At 46.8% G+C, this 18,851-nt stretch overlaps 1 protein-coding gene across 1 annotated transcript in view; it reads left to right on the forward strand.

The window, feature by feature from the left end:
* The window catches only part of LOC146799152 (zinc-binding protein A33-like), a 530,413-nt gene that overhangs the window by 168,416 nt on the left and 343,146 nt on the right, over window positions 1-18,851 (forward strand). Inside the window, exons 4-5 of the mRNA XM_085628053.1 lie at window positions 11,571-11,737; window positions 12,020-12,466. Coding sequence (XP_085484179.1) covers window positions 11,571-11,737; window positions 12,020-12,466 — 614 coding nt within the window. The remainder of the gene's footprint in view (window positions 1-11,570; window positions 11,738-12,019; window positions 12,467-18,851) is intronic.

Here is an 18,851-nt window from a genome sequence, read left to right on the forward strand (position 1 = left end):
AATCTCATGCACTAGCAATTGCTTGGACCACATTCCATTCCATCATTTATAGCCCACGTTGCCACTTTAAACTCAAAACTGCCCTAGCAAGTCAGTCTTGGTCCTGTTCAACTAAGGGCAGTCCAGCCAAAACAGGGAGGCATTGCCCTTTCCAGATGGGAAGGCAAGGAATCCCAGTCCGGTTTCACCCTATTTAGGCCTTGTCACTGAAGTGTAGCTTGAGTCCTGTGGTAGAGTGAGCACAGACCCACATCTGGGTATACCCAGCACACTTAAGGTATCCCCTGAAACAAATAACAAAATATTTGAATTCATCTCCGCCACTGTTGATCGCTTTGTCTCTGTTCCAGTCCATGGAATGCCTAGCCTTAGGCCCTGTGCTCACTGTGTCATAGGACTCAAGCTATTCGTCACAGACGACACCTAAATAGGGCAAAACTGGTCTGGGGTTGCTTGTGTTCCCATTCGGAGGTGTCTTCGACTGGCAGCTCTGCTGGACTTATCCTAGCAGAGCAGGAGAATGGCTGATTTGCATATAACTAGTCTCTTTTAGAGTGAACAAAAAAAGATAGACTGGATTCCAGCTCAAGTGAATCCCAGTGCTGAGATCAATTCAAGCATTCTATGTATCACCTTGTAGTCTGTTGCAGTAGACTCCCAATGTGGACAGATATACCCAGACGTGAGTCCAATGCTCACACTGCTACATGACTTTAGTTATACATCACTGATGGGGCCTAGGTAGGCGGAATTCAATTTAAGGTTACTTGTGTTTCTGTTTCAACTAGACCTCACCTTGCAGTTCAGCTGAAATGTTTCTTATTTGAGCACGGACCAAGCTTTCTGTACATATGGCTTGTTTTTGTCTACAGAGCCACAATGGGGAAAACAATGGGTAGGAATTCAGTCCCAGGTCATTACTAGTCGCTGAGATGAATTCAGTCATTCCTTCCATCATCCTGTAGTTCACTACATTTTTAAGGTGGGAACAGGCTAATTATGTTCTTGGTTTAGTGGAGCATCGTTGGGACTGAACACAGATTTGATTACATTTCAGTACTTGCACAGTACACTGTATTTGTTATTTAATTTGTCCTCAGAGAGGGTCCACATATTAAATTAAACATAAGAAATCAAATAAAGTTAGCCCACCAACGATCATCACATCCCCGGTAGGCACCATTAATTACATTAATTCACATAGGGTAACATATACAGGAAGAAAATATGGTCGCCACCCCTAAATGTACCAATAAATCCATCAGTGACATGCAAATATTTGTCCCTAAGTCGTAAAGATTCCTTTCTTCCTTTATTTTTAAATGCAACAGCTTCCAGTTTGAAGTAGTGGTGCATTGTAACACCCGTGGTTCTCCAAGGTGCCTAAAGAGCTTCAAACTGAGGGAGCTTATTCTCAAATATACAAATGAGATACAAATAGTTAAAATCCACATATTTCACCCTTAGGATAAGGTCAGCCATTAATGTCCCAAGAGAGCCTCTTGATGTCTCCTCCCAGGTATCAGGGGTTGGAAAGTTCTCAGCTCTTTTGTAAAAAAGTAGCAGAATTCTTCAAGGAGAAGATTCTGATTTTCCTTTGATCACTATTAGCACGGTAGAATTGGAGATAGTGCGGTCTATCAGCAAGGAAGGTTAGCCCCTGAGCCTTCCTACTTTGATGACTTAGCCAGAGTCTCCCCGTTGATGCTGCCTAAAATTAAAATCTTGTTAGAGGGCATTGCATCAGGTTCTCCCAATGAACCTCATCCCCCCAGATACATGTGGCTTGTCCCTGATTTTATGACAGAAGCATTGGAGAAGATCTACAGGGACGTTCTAAACTCAGCGGGGTACCCCCAGGGTTGGAAAGAGGTGATTGTGGTTCTCTTAAAGAAAAAGTCAGAGGGAGACTCATGTGATTGAAGAAACTTCTACCCTATTTCATTATTACCTGCTTCTGCTAACATCTTGGAATTAGCTAAGTACTCACTGGATCAAGAACTTCCACACCCTTGCCAAAATGGATTCAGGAAAAATCATAGCAATGAATCAGCGCTCGTATCAACCTCTAATAATATTCGGAGACAAGTTGATCAGGGAGGGGCGGCAATCCTGGTTTTGCTCGATCTTTCAGCAGCCTTTGACAATATCTACGTCACTATTGCTGCAGAGGCTGCGACAGGCAGGGTTGAAGGGGGTGACTCTTAGACTGATGGAATCTTTTCTGTGTAATATAACTATCACAGTCAGCTGTGGAGAATTCAGAGCTCCCTTTTCAGCTTCCCTGTGGGGTTCCTCAGGGGTAATCCTTAAGCCCCACTTTATTTAACTTGTATGTTTCCCCTTTAGCAAAACTGGTACGTTCTTTTGAGTTCCAGGTATCTTCCTACACGGATGATACCCAAATCATTGTGTCTATAAATGATGCCTGGGATAAGGTGGCGGACAGGTTCAGAGCTTGTAACTAGGAGATCGGCAGTTGGATGAGGGACAACTGGCTGAAAATGAATGGGGAAAAAACTGAATTCTTGGTGTTTGGAGCTGATAGCTCCATCTGGACCAAACGTTGGTGGCCAGAAACAGCTGGAGCTCTCCCTACACCTGTGGTTGCGGCTACAAATCTGTGTGTGATTTTTGATAACACCTTGTCGTTCGACACCCAGATTAATAGATTGATGTGTTCTTACTTCTGGAGTATTGGCATTCTGAAGAAAATATTGCCTTTTCTTACAAAAGAGTTGAGGGTGTCAGTGGTCATTGCTCTTATCACCTCCCGTGTAGATTACTGCAACACCCTTTATTTCACTGCCAACGACATGCTTTAAAGAAGCTTAAAATGATCCAGAATGTTGACAAATGCCTGTTTCTGGGCATACCCAAGTTCTCAGTTAGGGAAAAACGGAGGTCTTTTCATTGGCTGCCAGTAAGGAAGCGGGTGCCCTTTAAAGCCCTCTGTTTGACTCATAAAGCCCTCCACTATCAGGGATCGAGTTATCTCGAATCAACGCTGAATTGCAATGTCCCGAAGAGACCACTTTGTTCAGCTGATCAGTATATGGTAACGGTTCCTCGGTGTAGAAAAGTTAGATGGGTGAAAAAACCTTTACTGTGGCAGCTGCCAGGCTCTGGATGCCCTTCCGGGTGCATATCAGGTGCCTTAGCTTGCACCTGTGGTTTTGCAGAGGTGAAAACTTGGCTTTCCCTAGGTTAATCCCTCTTTTAGGCGGGTGGTCTTTTTTTCCTACGGTTGCTGAGTTGCGTTCTTGTCTCCAGTCCTCCCTCTTTCATAGTGCGTTGATGCCTGACTGGTCTAATGCGCTTTATAAATGCTACAAATAGTAACAAGCCAGGGGCCTAACGTGGGTGGAGACAGGCTTCTCTATTCCTGTGCAATAAAAATTCTAGCAATAACGATGAAACAAATAAACCTGTCATATTATTGCAATGAGATATACTGGATGTATACCAAGCATAATATCCGATACATCCACGTCCACCTTATCCCCTACCCTATTAGAGAGCCAAAGGCAAATGTCATCATAATTGCCTTGGATTGTAGAGTAAACAGTGAACATATGAACGATATTTGCCACCAGAAGGGGACATTTAGTGCCGCAAATACTACCTGTATACTCACCCGCCCATTTAGCTAAACGCTCTGGTGTGTAATATAATATTGAGAAAGTTTTATACTGTTGCAGCTTCAGCCTGGTTGAGATTAATTGTGTAAAAGATGTAGTAAATGCTGATATGATCATGGGGAAATCAACCTCTTGTCCTAGGAACTAAAACCATTTATAACCCAGTATTTCCAGATCAGTTTCCCTGGCTTCAGTGAAACACATGTATAGCCTACAAATGCCAATCCTATCTGCTTCCTTAAACATTAATTCCAAAAAATGATGCCCTCTGACTATACTGTGTGATCACCTGACTAGGAAATCAAATATCTGGAGATACTTAAAAAAGCTTTTAGCCGGAAGTGCAAAATCCCCTGTACATCAGAAAAGGAGTGGATTATGTTGGCGGAGAAGTAGTGAACAACAGTTTTAAGGCCCAGGTGGATGGGGGCGTGGCCTAACACCAATGGAGTAAGCAGCTCTGTTAGGAGCTCTTCGCGGCTGGGCCCCATCTGGCACCATAGTGATCTCTTCCAACCCCGCAAGAGCCCGAATACTCTGCTGTGTACTGTCGGAAAGGAAGCTACTTATCAGGGGACTTCTGTGACGATTACACACTCCAAAATTGCTGATGACGGAGGGTCTGGATGGCGGTCTATGTACTAAGGTGACGGCGATTGGAAGCTGCAACTGAGGCACAAAAAAGCTTGGAGAGAACTGGGCCGCCTGAAAAGGTAGTGTGACCTACCTTGAGAAGGTGCTGCCCAGCGAGGGGCTGTGATGGCTGCAGCGGAGAGCGACGACGAGGGCTGGAGTGGAGAACCCCTGGGAGCATAGAGCGAGGCCCAAGACCTGGATGAGCCGAGTGCCCGAAAGCACCTGGTTGCGTCGGGCAGCGGATGACTGCTGTGCTGACTTCGGAGGCAGTGAACCGATCAGAGAGGAACCTGGACTTTGGAATACGCGTTGAGCCCTGAGTGGGGACCTGGGCGGAGATCGGTAACGAAGAAAGAGGACGAGAGCTGGAAACTGCAGCTGGGCTCGAGAGACCTTAACGGGAGATGCAATGACGTGAGACTCTGGATTGGGCCCACCCGTAGGTATGAGCGGGAAGCACTGAGAGCAAAGCTTGCGGCTGCTGTGGAATCTACCGCCCCAGCGATGATACTAGAGCAGCTGCGGCTATATCTGCTGTGAGCAGTGGCCTTGTTGGTGAGGGGGCCGGAGTCACAGAAGCTGGGCCCTGAGTGTGACACTGACAATTACTGATGGCCCTCAGCCAATGCCCCACGTGAGGCTTTTGCTGCTAGGTAGGGAAGAGGGAGCCCCTGCTGAGAAGGGCCCAACGTCACCGGGAGCCACATTAAGGGATCCTACTTGTCTACTACATATCACCTCTGAGATCCCCTCCCTTACTTTACAGCCAGCTGGAGAGAGGGAAAGGAGGCGTGTCCCCCACTTCCCCCCTGAATCGTTCTACCCGCCTCGAACATTGACTCGCCAGTGCATGTACAACCTCCGCCACTACCTGTCAATGGGGAGTCTCCACAGACCTGGGGACTACTGTGCCACCCCATGAAAGGCTGCAAGACTGGCACCACACTAGGAGACACTGAGGAGGACCGGTTGATATAGCCAGCTAGGGGGACAGGCAGAAATATGCAAGTGAATCCCCCCCCCCCTCAAATAACCAGCTCCACAACCTTGCAGATAAGTGCACTACCTGGGACAGACCTTTGGTCACCAATACACATAACCGAGTGAAACCCCTAAACCTAGTCGAGAGAACGGAATTGGAGATCAGCCCTATACACCAGAAGGTGCACGCCCAGGTCACAGCTTTCGGAAATAATGGGTAAATCTACCAGACAAAAAGAGCTAGATTAGGAGAAGCAGCGCACGGATATGGCTGCAGAGGCTGCTGCGACCACCCGTCTACGTCAAGGCCTACACTGCAGGATATACTGCAAGCCATCACTGCCTCCAGAGAAGCTTCAGAATTCAAAATCGACACCATCAGCACTGACCTTACCTTGCTTAAGGATGATCATAAGAAACTGGCGCAGAGAGTTACCACCATCGAACGAACGCTGGTAAAGCTCCACCCGATTATGACCACGATACAGACAAGGCTCAGAGTTATGAAAACCAAAGTACAAATTTTAGAGAATAGAGCAGAAGGTGCTGTAAATCGGTCATGCCGAAATAACATCCGGGTGCAGATACAGTACAGTACATGGAACAATGGTTGAGGAAGATTGTGGCCCGAGGGTCTCTCAGTGTTCTTTGCCCTAGAAAGGGTCCACCGTGTCTCAGCTAGACTTCCTCTGCTGGGAGCTCCCCCACAACCAATATTAGCGTGACTTCTGCACTTTAAAGATCGAGATTATATCCTGGCCCAGGTGCGTTAGAAAGAAGAGTTGACAATGCGACAGTGCGCATCTTCCCTGATTTCTCCAGGGAGGTCCAGAAAAGAAGAGCATCTTATCATGAGGTAAAGCAGAAGCTGCGACAGCTTGACCTTCAACACTCAAAGCTCTTTCCAGCAACACTGCGAGTAGTAACTCCTGATGGAGCACAGTTTTTTCAATCTCCGCAAGAAGCATGGGATTGGCTAAAAGCTCAGAAAGAACTGAAATCAGATTCAGAAGGGGGAGAATGGCTGTGGCACATCAGCAGAGCAGAAGGAATCAAACTCAACGAAGCCGACCTGTGCCATCCTGAGCTGAGGCCAGCCTGGGACGCCGGAGAGCAATGGAGTTGATAGCACAGCTAAGTGGGGGTCAGGCAGTTGGGAAGGCATCGGAGTGGGGTTCCGTTCCCCAGGACTCTGAATCCGACCCAGAATCAAATCCTTCTGAAAGTTCAAGCTTGGAGATGCTCAAGGTCACACCGGGCACAGCAGACGACATCATATAGGACATTGGGTATCCGGTCAGAGATGAATGAAGAACTATGACCATGAATGCAGCTAAACGGCTCGCGCACAAGAACAAAAGACATGTCTTGAGCACCCACCCTGAACAGTGTCCCACACTAATGAATACTCAAGCCGGATTAAGGCCTGGTCGCTGAGGGACTGTGCAGAGCACCCCTATATGCTGCAGAACATCATGGAAGTCCTTCCACATACTGTATTGCACATAAATATGGTTTGGGCGAGTAGCATGTTGCTGCCTGTCACGGGGTGGGAGAGTTGGGGCAGTTGGTTCTTGTTTTTTGGGATGGGGCATAGCGAGTCACACAAGAACATACATGAACCTAGTTAGGCCACTGTTAGAAGGGAAAGTACGCCTACACACCAAGGGCGACGGAGGCCCTTTCCTCATACCTAAAATGCACATGACTAGTAATCAGGGTTATACATGGAATGTCAGAGGTATGCATACCATGGAGAAATGATACAAGGTTTTCTCCTACCTACAGAGGAGAAGGGTGCATTTTGCACTATTACAGGAGACACACCTCACTGATAAAGAAGGGCAGGCATTGAGGAAATGATGGGAGTATTTCACCATATATTCTGCATATGCTAGGGGTGTACTCGTATAGATAGGAGCTAGGGTCCCCTTCCAACTTATAGACACTGTAATAGACACAGAGGGCAGATATATAGCAGTGAGGGGTCGGCTAGAGGGTAAGGAGATAATCCTGATAAATATATACGCCCCAAATACCGATCAAAACCTATTTTTCGTGACATTATCGTGATGCCTTGACCCACTACTGATAGAAGCTACATTAATTGGGGGAGACTTTAATTGCATTGCCGAAACCCTATTAAACCGCTCACACCCTCACTTATGGGACTCCCAGACAACCCACACGGCCAAAATGTTTACTAATTGGCAGCAGCAGTGGGGGTTGACAGACTCCTGGAGGCGCCTAAACCCACAGAGCTGAGATTACTCCTTTCTTTCGGGCCTCCACGAAGTCCATGTTGGACTAGATATGTTCCTCTCCTCACTGGATGTGCACGGCTTAGTCAGCACAATTGAATATTTGCAGTGTACTATCTTGGACCACAGCCAAGTGCTCCTGCAGTTGCAATGGGCGCACCCTAGACCTTCAATACCGACATGGAAACTTAAACCTGAGACATTGGAGGACCAGGTCTTTCGGGGAACTATTAGAACCAAAATTACTCAATATTTTGTTGATGATGCCGGGACGGTGTCAACCCCCTAAATAGAATGGGAGACCTTTAAAGCTGTGGTATGGGGCTACCGTATTGCTGAATCCAAATGGGTAGGACAAACCCTACTGACTGATGTGGAAAAGGCACAGGGGTGACTACGGAACATAGAGCTAACACGACCGGGTCACTCCGAGGTTCAGCAAGAACTTCTAGAGGCCAAAGAAGAGGTAGCAACACAAGTGGAGAGGCTTTTCTGTTTTGACTATAAGAACTACATAGACAAAACACATGCCGAAAGAGATAGGTGGTGATCTTTGATAGCATGGTTGGCTAACCCAACTAAAAGAGGTTCCCCAATTCTAGAGTTAGAAAATGAGGATGGCAGCAGAGTTTATACACAGGAAGGGATTAATGAGATATTTGCGGGGTACTGTTCAGCCTTATGCACTAACGTGTCCTCTACATGGCCACAGGAAGAGTGACCCAGGAGATGGCTGCCGCTATTAAGCATATGATGCACAATAAAACCCCAGGCACCGATGGGCTACCAGTGGAGTTTTATGCCACATATTCTGCTGAACTAATCCCTCACCTTGCGAAGCTGTACGAGGCAGCTAGCGAGACAGGCTCTCTCCCAGTCACTGCAAGAGAGGCTGTTATAGTCCCCTTACTGAAGCCTAATAAAGAGACCCATGACAAGACGGCCTACCACCCGTTATCAATGTTGAACATTCATGACAAAATTTTGAGCCGGATCCTCGCCACCCGGCTATGGCCCTTCATGGCCATGCTGGTACATGAGGACCAAGCTTGATTTATCCCAACTTGTAGCACAGCTGGCAATATCAGACACCTGCTTACTGTTCTGGAGGCAAACATGGAGTACCAGGAGGCAGTAACGATTTTCTCTGTCGACATAGAAAAAGCATAGAAAAAGCATTTGACAGCCCAGAGTGGACATACTTGTATGAAGTAATGGCGAACATGGGGCTGGGGAAAGGTTTATAAAATGGTTAAGACTATTATACACTGATCCTACGGCCAGGGTGCGTACGGGGCGGACCATCTCATGGGGGTGGCTGGTAAAACGGGGCACCAGACAAGGGAGTCCCCTCTCCCCCCTACTATTCGCCCTGGCCGTGGAGCCCCTAGCACTGGCGGCCAAAATAGTACAAGCATATCGAGGACTGAATGTAGGGCAAGTGCCCTGTCAAATAGCGCTTTATGCGGACAATCTGCTGTTGTTTTTAGCAGGGGGAGATGAGGATTTGGTGGGGGCCTGGACCCTACTGGGTAGATTTGGAGCCGTTTCAGGGCTTAATGTGATCTGGCAAAAGTCCTGGCTCTTCCCAGTGACGCAGACAGGGCGTCCCCCGGGGGACCTCGGAAGCTGGGAGTTCACATTTATCATACTTGGACGGATCTCTATGAGGGCAACATTGGAAGGGCTGTATGGGGCCTGAGAGCATCTATAGACTGCTGGCAGCCTTTGCCGCTTTCTGTAGCTGGCAGAATTTTGCTCCTCAAAAAGATGGTGCCTCCCCGCCAATTGTATTTCTTGAACACACTCCCACTGTGGATTCCCGTTACCTTTTTCAAGGACCTGAATTCCCATTTGCAGGCTTTTATCTGGGGCTTGGGCACAGTAGAGTTGCAACAAAGCAGCATCCAACAGGAGCGAAAGGTATGTCGGCTCCTGATTTTGAGTCCTACTATATAGCGGCACAACTACAAGTGGTTGGTATGAAACATAGCTCTGGAAAGATGAAAAGCAGAACATTTAGAAGCGACTACGCCGCCATTGCACAGACTTTTACAGATATTCCTAAGGGTGAGTAGGCCCAATGGGAAAGACCCCCAGGTGCTTAAGGTACAGGCTAGATGCTGGAGTCGGGGACTACAAAAAAATAGGAGTGAGGATCCTGTACTTGCCAGACATCCAATCAGATATGCAACATGCACTCCTGCACGGGGAAACTGGAGGGGCCTGGGAGCCTGGATGAAAGCTCGGGTGACAAAGATGGGTGACCTCTATAGAGACAATGTGCTCCTACTGTTCGAGGAATTCCACACTGAGTTTGGGTTACCACGGGGGCATTTCCTGTTGCAGAGGGTGCTCACAACAACAATACGGAAACAATGGAAGATGGGCTCTACAGAACCCTCATCCGAACAGACCTGTTACTACATAGCCTGCAAGTACCATTAAAGCTATCTCCTGCCTCTATGGAACACTTCATGCAGATGGGTTGCGCCCACTGGAGGCATTACGTCTCCAGTGGGAAGAGGACCTGGGTACCCCAATACCGACAAAGGACTGGGACAACATACAAACGGGGATAGCTAAGGTATTCAGAAATGCTCGTTTTGGCTGGTAAATGGTTATGTCCTCCATAGGGCCTACTTGACCCCTCAGTGCATAAGCAGATACTTTCAGGTGGAAGGAGCAGCTTATCCCCGCTGCGGTGAAGTACAAGCGCATGTTCTACATATGTTATGGGCATGTTTGCACCTACGGGAATACTGGGAGGGAGTGAAACGTATAGTAGGAGAGGTCATTGACAAGGCGATCCCTTGCTCCCCAGCTCATTGTCTACTAGGGTGGTTTCCCCACAGAGCAAAAAACAAAGTCACTAGCAAATTTCAGGATTTGGCTATGGTACTAGCGAAACATGAAATAACCAGGAACTGGAAATCAGTGGGGGGCCCAAAAGTGACTACCTGGAAGGTGGAGCTCCTAAAATGGGCAGAATGTGAGTGAAGAATTCTGATGAGGGAAGCTAAGAGAGGGCTGAGACATTGACATAGCCGTGGCCAGGGAGACCCCTACATGAGTTAACACATCTAGATCTGGAGACTCAGGAAGCGGATGGGGGGATGTATAGAGCATGACCTCACTCCATGGACACAATGTTAATAATGGGACTACCCCAGTAGCTGCTACTCATTCTAAACCCCATAGACTTATATATTGACCCAATACTATATAACCTTCTACACTGCACGCTAGCTTGGGAATGCATATAGGCCTACACGTTATGTCTACACACTTCAACGTTGCTGTGGAGAGCTTGTGGGTGGGAGGGGGGAAAGTTTGAAGTTATAATTCTATTGTTTATAGACTTAATGAACAGCTTGGATGATACTCGCAGTGAACAATCCTACAGTGCTTACGTCAGCAGACTCACTATGCACCGTTGAAATGTAATATTGTTTGTAGACTTAATGAACAGCTTGGATGATACTCCCTGTGAACAATCCTACAGTGCTTACGTCAGCAGACTCACTATGCACCGTTGAAATGTAATGATATTATTGTAAATGCTTAATAAAATATGTGTAAAAAAAAAAGGTTTTAAAGCCCAGTTTATGCAATATCTGACAAATAGAGTTGTGAAAAATGGGTGGTAACACTTATTTTTATACACTAATGTGTAGGGGTGGATTAATTAAAAATTATAGTTTTTTTTACCCCAATCAATCCAAATCGACCAAGTATCCTGCACCACCTTAAATCAAACCTGCTTGAAATAATTGGGCCAAATCTGAAAAAACAGGTGCACCACAGGTGTCTCCAAGCTAATTTCAAAAATATAAACTATTTAATAAATTAAATCTGCTAGTTGATGAACTTTTAGTCTTAGTACGTGGAATGAAAAGTACGTTTAAGCTGTTGGAAGCTATTTATTTTTCTTTGTTAGCACTGTGTATGTTGACATTGTGATCATATACTGTTCACTGTTACAGAAAAGCTGTTTTAACATTCTGACCACTTTCCCTCCATTGCTTTGCATGGTGTCTAATGTTTGCAGCTGATCCTGCTGTTGAACAATGGGTGGATGCGAGTTGTCTTGTGCCAACGAAATATGTGGATGACATCATCCCAATTGAGGGAGGCCAGAACATGATTGAACCATTGCATCCCAAGAAAAGAGTCATGGTGGTTCCAAAGCAAGCACTACATTTCTGCCTTCAGGAGGTAATAATGGACTATGAATAATGATGGGCCTTCAGACAAGGGTGAGTGAGTGTGGCAAAGTGGCTGAGGATGTAGTTGAACTGAAAGGTCTTGTCTTATTTTGTTCATTGAATGTCTTGATTCCACTCTATATCTTCTGAAACATTTTATCACTTTTGATCCCAGACGTCCCATGTTATTTACTATTTCATATTGCCTTTTGGCTTCAAGATTTTTAATGTTTGGTTGTGCATATGATGATTTTGAATTTCTTAACTGAGCTGTTTCTAATACTTTGAACAGCAACCGAAGGTGGCTATGCAGAAGAGAGAATCAAATAAAACCATAACATTACAGACAGAGAAGAGTGATGTCTCAGAGGTGGTCACATGTCCCATCTGCCAAAGATTTCTCAGAGATCCAGTACTACTTGAGTGTGGCCACAACATCTGTGGAGCATGCATTGGTAACATCTGGAGTTTCAAGGAAAACCTGTCTTGTCCCAAATGTGGAACAATTTTCAAAGAGAAAAAGATTACAAGCAACAGAGCCCTAGCCAATCTGATTCAGAAAATAGTGGTTTCCTGCCTGCAGCATGGTGATGAGCTTGCAGTTTGCAAAGAGCACAGAGAGAAGATGAAGCTTTTCTGCAAGGAGGATGGGGAGCTAGTCTGTGCCTTCTGCTGCAATTCCCGGAAGGAACCGTCCCGCACCTTTCTGCCAATAGACCAGGCAGTAGATATGTACAGAGTAAGTCTCCACTTAGATAAGATGTCCAGTTTGTGTACAATGTTGATCCTTTATTTGTGTGAAATGATTTTGTTGCTGGTTGCATCGTGCTAGGGACTGATCATTGGAGTGCAGTGCTTGGGTCTGCAGGATGATTTCATTTTCTAATGACACTGCGGTCAATGGCTGACAAGAAATGCCTCAAAAGGTCTCATTATACTTGGGGTGAAGATCATCTGTTTTTGACAGTTCTATCCAACTAACATTAACAGGTAATGGGCTTTTGCATATTCATTGACTGTAGGTGAGATGAATTCTCAACCCGTATATCTCTCTTGGCCAGAGTTATCCAACCAGTAGATTGTGAGCTACTGTAGCTCTCCAGCTACCTCTGAGTAGCTCACCTGTGTGCAGCCCAGCTTATTAAATTAGAAAGCTTTTGCTTAGTTGAATTAATATACATATAAAAAATGGACATTATACAACACTAATAATATTAGTAGCTCTCAATGCGTTTCATTGGACATAAGTACATCTCAGTACAGAAAAGGTTAGCGACCCCTGCACTAGGCACTAGCAGATTGTTTCCCATTCAGGACATATGTCCTAGTATTTTTTAAAAGAGGCATTTAATTTACCAGCGATGGGAGTGCCTGTTCATCAGTCAAATTCAATACCTAACATTTAAACAATGTTGATGATCTGTCTACAATTGGACAATGTGTCAAACAGAATTTTAATCAGGGTCCTTAATGCTTGTGGCAAATGTTTGTACTTTGGTCTAGTGTTTTCATCTTCCTGGAAGTATGGCTCATTGATGCAGAAGATGGCTGCACCCTGAACGAGCTCTCTGCCAGCTGCCCCGAACTCTCCCACCCTACTAGCCACAGGAAAGGAGATCCAGGAGTGTTGGTGTGGGTCCCAGAATTTCCTGCGGCGATTGGAGCTACCTTAGGGGTGCAGCAGGGCCTCCCCGTCAACACTAGAGGCTGTAGCCATGGTGAACCCAGTGCAAGAAAATGGTGGCAAACGCCGCTGCGCTGCCGCACCGATTGCTCACTATCAGATGATCCTGACTGATGGCACAAAGCAGCATCCCAGAGAGACCCGAAGCGAGACCCACGAGTGAGGAGGCCCCCTGTGTGGCGGAACACAGTGCCGGCAGCGAGCTGACTTGTGATGGCAGCAGGTTGTGGTGTGGCTGCTCTCCACATGCTGGGACACGGCGGCTCCCTAGGGAGCTGGTTAGGAGGCCTTGATCACACTGGACCCAATCAGAGGTCTAGCTGAATGTAATAGTAGGGCCCTGGGGTGGCCCGGGGCCACAGAGAACATGCTGGCCGATTACTGGAACATAAGCTGAGCCCGAATGCATGATGGTTGCCTTCCCACAATTGACCAATGTGTCCTGGCCTCCTGGGGCTCACCGTGGGACATAAAGGTAGGACGAGGGGATTAAATATAGCTCCGGCCCACACAGTGTCCCAGCCGAAGCTCCTTCATTATTTAACTGTCGCTCCCTTGGGATCAGTGGCCTGCTCTGCAGGGGCCTCAAGTCAGTGGGAACAGCGCTGGGTGTTTGAGGCCCATGCAGCACTTCCCTGCCTCGTGCGTCAGGGCCTGTGAGTGGACCACTGATGGTGTGGGGTTCCCCCAACCACAGAGCACTTATAATGGTAGTATAGTACTGTGCTATTGCCTGGAATGGGTCTGCATCGAGGTGACGACTGTATTCTGTGAACTGCAGATGGACCATCGCCAGACCTGCAGGCCTGGCCTACTTGTGCCCTCTGCCTCTGTGGGTCTCCATGCACACCTGCAAAACGAGTATTCTTTAGCCCTGGACTTCCCTGTGCTGCTTGGCAGTGTGTTTATTGGGGGGAGGGCTCTTTTGCCTGTGCGGCGGCTGCTCAGCTGGGCGACTGGTGCAGTGTACAGGCCCCCTTTGAAAGTAAGACCTTCAATGGGGAAATGACACATTAGCCCTGGCAGGACACCTATTATTTTTGCACCTGATGCATCCACAGAGTTTCGACCCTGTACCCGGTGGGCTGCTTCACTGGAGGACACCTCAGCTCACCATAGCCAGCCTCAACTTCCTTTTTCGGAGCCTCCTACCCAAAGCAGCCTTACTCCACTCATGTCTACGTGGTAAACCATCCATGAACTTTTCTGGTGCTAATCTGTACAACCATGAGACCAACCTGCGCCCATGCCCAAAGGTTAGAAGGACTTGTAGTAGATCATGCGTCTGTGGTTCCATCAGCTCAAAAACTCAGCATGGCCGCACCCACAGTCCCGTGCTTGAGGAACTGAGCACCAGGAATACCACTCTCCTTATCAATAAATCCGATGTATGAATAGTGCACTTGGTGCCCATTAAATGCGACGATCCCATACGGCTGAGGACACATCAACCCAACCAGGAAACAGGGGGAAGGCATACATCATCCAGGAGTCAAAACAATCTGCAGATATTGTAGGAAGTGTTTCGCTGTGGAATGAAACCATTCTGATGATGATGAACAAGTGTAGCAAGGTGGTTATGCAGCCACCCGCCAATATTATGCTCAGAATGATGTAGTCATTTAATATCAATAAAAGTCTACATACTCCCACTTCAGAGCATTCCCCATCGGCGTGGGCACCAAAATAATGAGGGCCCCCCATGTGGTAGCCAGCAGGTGCCCTACTTCAACGAGTATGCATAAAGTGCAGCAAGTCTAGGTGTCAAGTCTACAGCATAAGTCTTCTAGAAATCGGCATGCAGGCCGTCTTTACCAGGGGTTTTGCCCCCGAAAGGTCCGCTATGGTGACCTTGATCTTTTAGTCTAGGATGGGGCCTCCCAGGGATGTCCTGGTCCTCAACACCCAGTCATGGAAGCAAAGACCAACCCAAGAATCAATCTAGAACCTCAGCCGAGCATTCTGGCTGTGCGCCATACATGTCCTGGTAGAAAGTTGTGAAAAGTCAAGTATTTCATTCTGGTGTCCTTGACTGTGCTTTATTTGGGTAGTGGAATGATTACGCTGGTCTTCTCAGTTCAACTAGGCCAGCAGCATACCCGCCGGCTCTCCCTTCACTTGCGAGCTGTCTAGGTATTACCTCCAAGTGAGGGAACGCAGTTGCTTTGTGTCTACCGTAATCTCTGCCCTTTGCTCCAACAATGTAGGGTGCAATGCTGGGTCTGTAATAAGGGAGCTCTCAATGCCTGCCTGATCGTTTTCCAGTGCCCTAAGCAATCCCACTGACTGAGCAATGCAGAACCCCCAGACCACCAACTTAAATGCTCGCATTTGATGACCACATTCCCCATTGACCCCGCATTTTCATCAAAGTAGTCACTGACGATAGTCGCCAGAGGTTTTCTGAACGTGTGTTCTAATAGGAATGAGGTTGTAAGCCTCCATGTGGGTATTGCCAAGATATATCTCCCCCATGCCAACCCAAGCAGTACTGGATTTTGGTCAGAGAGCATGTGTGCTAAGTGTTCTACCCCGGTGACAGCCCTATGAATGACTGGACTGCTCAGTCAGACATCCAGCAAACATGCAGGTAAGAGACTGGGGAGTAATATGTGTATTCCTTCCGGCATACATGTCTGGCTCGCCAAGCGTCCGATAATCACCAGTGGGAGCACCACCCTCGGAACTCAGCCAATAGTGTTACCAAAGGAGAGTCCAGGAGGGGTGGAGTAGATTGGTCCAGGCCTGCAATGCTGGGTCTGCATAGATGTTAAAGTCTCCCCCCAGAAGTATTGGTGTTTCTGGTGCAAGCACCAACAGTGAATCATAGAATTGTGTTTGATTAATGTGTGCCTTGTATACACTGCCTAACATTAGCACAGCTCCATTGAGATGCCTCCTAATGAAGACGTACCTCCCTGCTCTATCAATACGTTCAGATGTGATGTCCAAAGACGTACCTGGCCTAATCCATATCAGGGTGCTGCGAGCATATGTTGAAAAGGTTGTGGGATATATCCGATCCCTCTATCTCTATTGCAAAGCGTCAAACTCCCTGCCAATAAGGTACGTCTCCTGCATAGGAGCAAAATCTACCTTTCTCTGCAGCAGAACTCATATCCTGCACATTCTAGCTAATGAGGGTGTAAGGTGCACTTTGCAACATAGTGATACATTATTTATAACCTCTCCAATTCCCCTCCTGTGCCGCCCAACACTGCATAAATGACACTCTTTGGATGATAAGTCCATTTCATTGAATTTTGTCCCTTGCCACCAGAGTCAAACATTCCCAACTCCCAAACCCCAGGACAATTTGGAAACAACCACCAGTTCAGAATCTATAAACCAAGCGTAAACATTTGTCAAAAATACAAGCATGTACAATGAACTCCACCATTAAAGAGGAGTTGGCAGGGGCTGGCTTTTAACTCCGCTCAGCCAGCAGTCCCCCACCCCCACCACAGAACAGTTAAGCACAAATACTTGTAGAGGCAGCATCTGGGAGAAATAGCAGACTGCCCATAGGGTTCTCCAGATTGCTGGCCTCTTGTACCAATACAGAAACCATGAGCGCAAGTAGGGAACATCTTGCAGGTAGTGCATAGGACGGGAATGTTCACAAGTACACACGCCGTTGCGCCACATCCTAGAGGTCATCCGCCATGCGGGGTGTGATCAGTGGTGGAGTTGGGTCAACATCCCGCTCTCCCTCCGAGTCCGTGTCAACCCAGCTTGATCCAGATGTAAATCTGCTGTCAGAATGTTCCAGTGCACCATAGGAGTTGGCAGTCTCAAGCGCCTCCTGTTGGCCACGTGTAGCCTGATCTTCGCAGTTGGTTACGGCATCTGCATCTATTCCTGTTCGACTGCGGGGTCTATGCTGTGAAGCTCCATTTGTACCTGCCCTATGTGTTTCGAGCCATTCCCAGGCAGGTGTAGGGCTATCAAAGAAGAAGGCATTGTCATCCACCATAAGTTTGAGCCCGGCTGGGAACAGTAGCATATAGTTGACATTTGGCTCTCTTAGTTCATTTTTCAATTCGGTGACTGAAGCTGCAGTCCAGACAGCCACTGCTAAGTAGTACACCTGAAATCTGCTCACCTCACGAGAACATTGAAAGATAAAACACCCTATCACGGTAGTGCAGCAGGCGTGCCACCACTTGGTACTGCATTCCCTCTCCAGAGCAAAGAATTTTGACAAGACCTGCGGGGCCACCGTCGTCTCAAGACGTGTCTCCAAATAGCTAATCATATCCGAGCCTTTCACCTTTTCTGACAGACCAACTATCTGCACATTATTCCACCGACTGCGGCCCTCACCATCCTCAGCGAGGGTATCGACCCTCCTATTGAGGTCACGCACTTGTGTCTCTTTGTGCATCTATTCTCGGAAGGACCTCGCGGTGGCTGCCTCAGTCTCTGCCACCCTGACTCTAAGTTTTCCTGTGGCCATCCCGGGTGTCATCCCAGCTGATAACCTGGGCCACCACAAACAACTCGATCTTCTGCTCCAGGAAAGTCTCTGGATTTGTTAATGGCCTGCAGAATCTCTGCTACTGTAATGTCAGCAGACTCCCCAAACATGGGCCTTCCAATGCTAGAACCCATGGTGGACACCCAAAGCGCTGCGGTTTGACCCATGGTGATAAGGGCCAGCCCCAGGTGGAGACGCCACCAGGGGTGCTGTTATAGAGTCATTCATATCCATTCAGAGCTACGGTTCTGAATTGTATCCATCCCTCACTATTTGAGAAGATTTCATTGCTTATGTACAACCTAACTGCTGACTTCAGCGTGTACATGGTTATAAGAAACTGCCTATGCCTGCCAGGTTATAAGTCTTGGTTTTACGTTTATGTTTGTTTCTTTCACTGTTACCTTCTATGCAAGGTTCGGCTTATAAATTGACACCCAACCGGGTTGGAGAATAGAGCATACTGAATTTTGTGATCCGGTTTTGGATGTCTCCACTGTTCCGTTATCTGTAGGAGTTGATGGTAGTAGGCATTGTTGATAAAGAAATGTTTAAAAAAAATTGTGTTTTCATCTTCCACTATTTTTTTCAGTATAACAAAAATTTGGAATGTGTGGATTATATTGATTTAATATGGTTTGATTAAAACTTTGATATGCACAACTCTGTGTCCTTTTCTATATATTTCCAGTGAATTTGCTAGTTGATTAAAAGTCTTTCAGAGAAGAAAATACTTCAAAGCCTCATGGCAGTGTAATTTATCTCTTGAGGGAATCTTTTAACATGCTATTGCCATAATGTAGTAAATAAGCTTGCCTTTAGTGGTTGGTATAAAAATGTAGTTCTACTGATAATGTTCCTGGCCAATTATTGTATACTGAGTAAGGACTAAACATTTGAGTCCTTCAGCACTCTGATTAGTTTGATATTTTTTACATTTTCTACATATATATTGTAATT

The sequence above is a fragment of the Triturus cristatus genome, chromosome 9, assembly GCF_964204655.1.
Source record: "Triturus cristatus chromosome 9, aTriCri1.1, whole genome shotgun sequence".
Classification (NCBI taxonomy): Eukaryota; Metazoa; Chordata; class Amphibia; order Caudata; family Salamandridae; genus Triturus; species Triturus cristatus.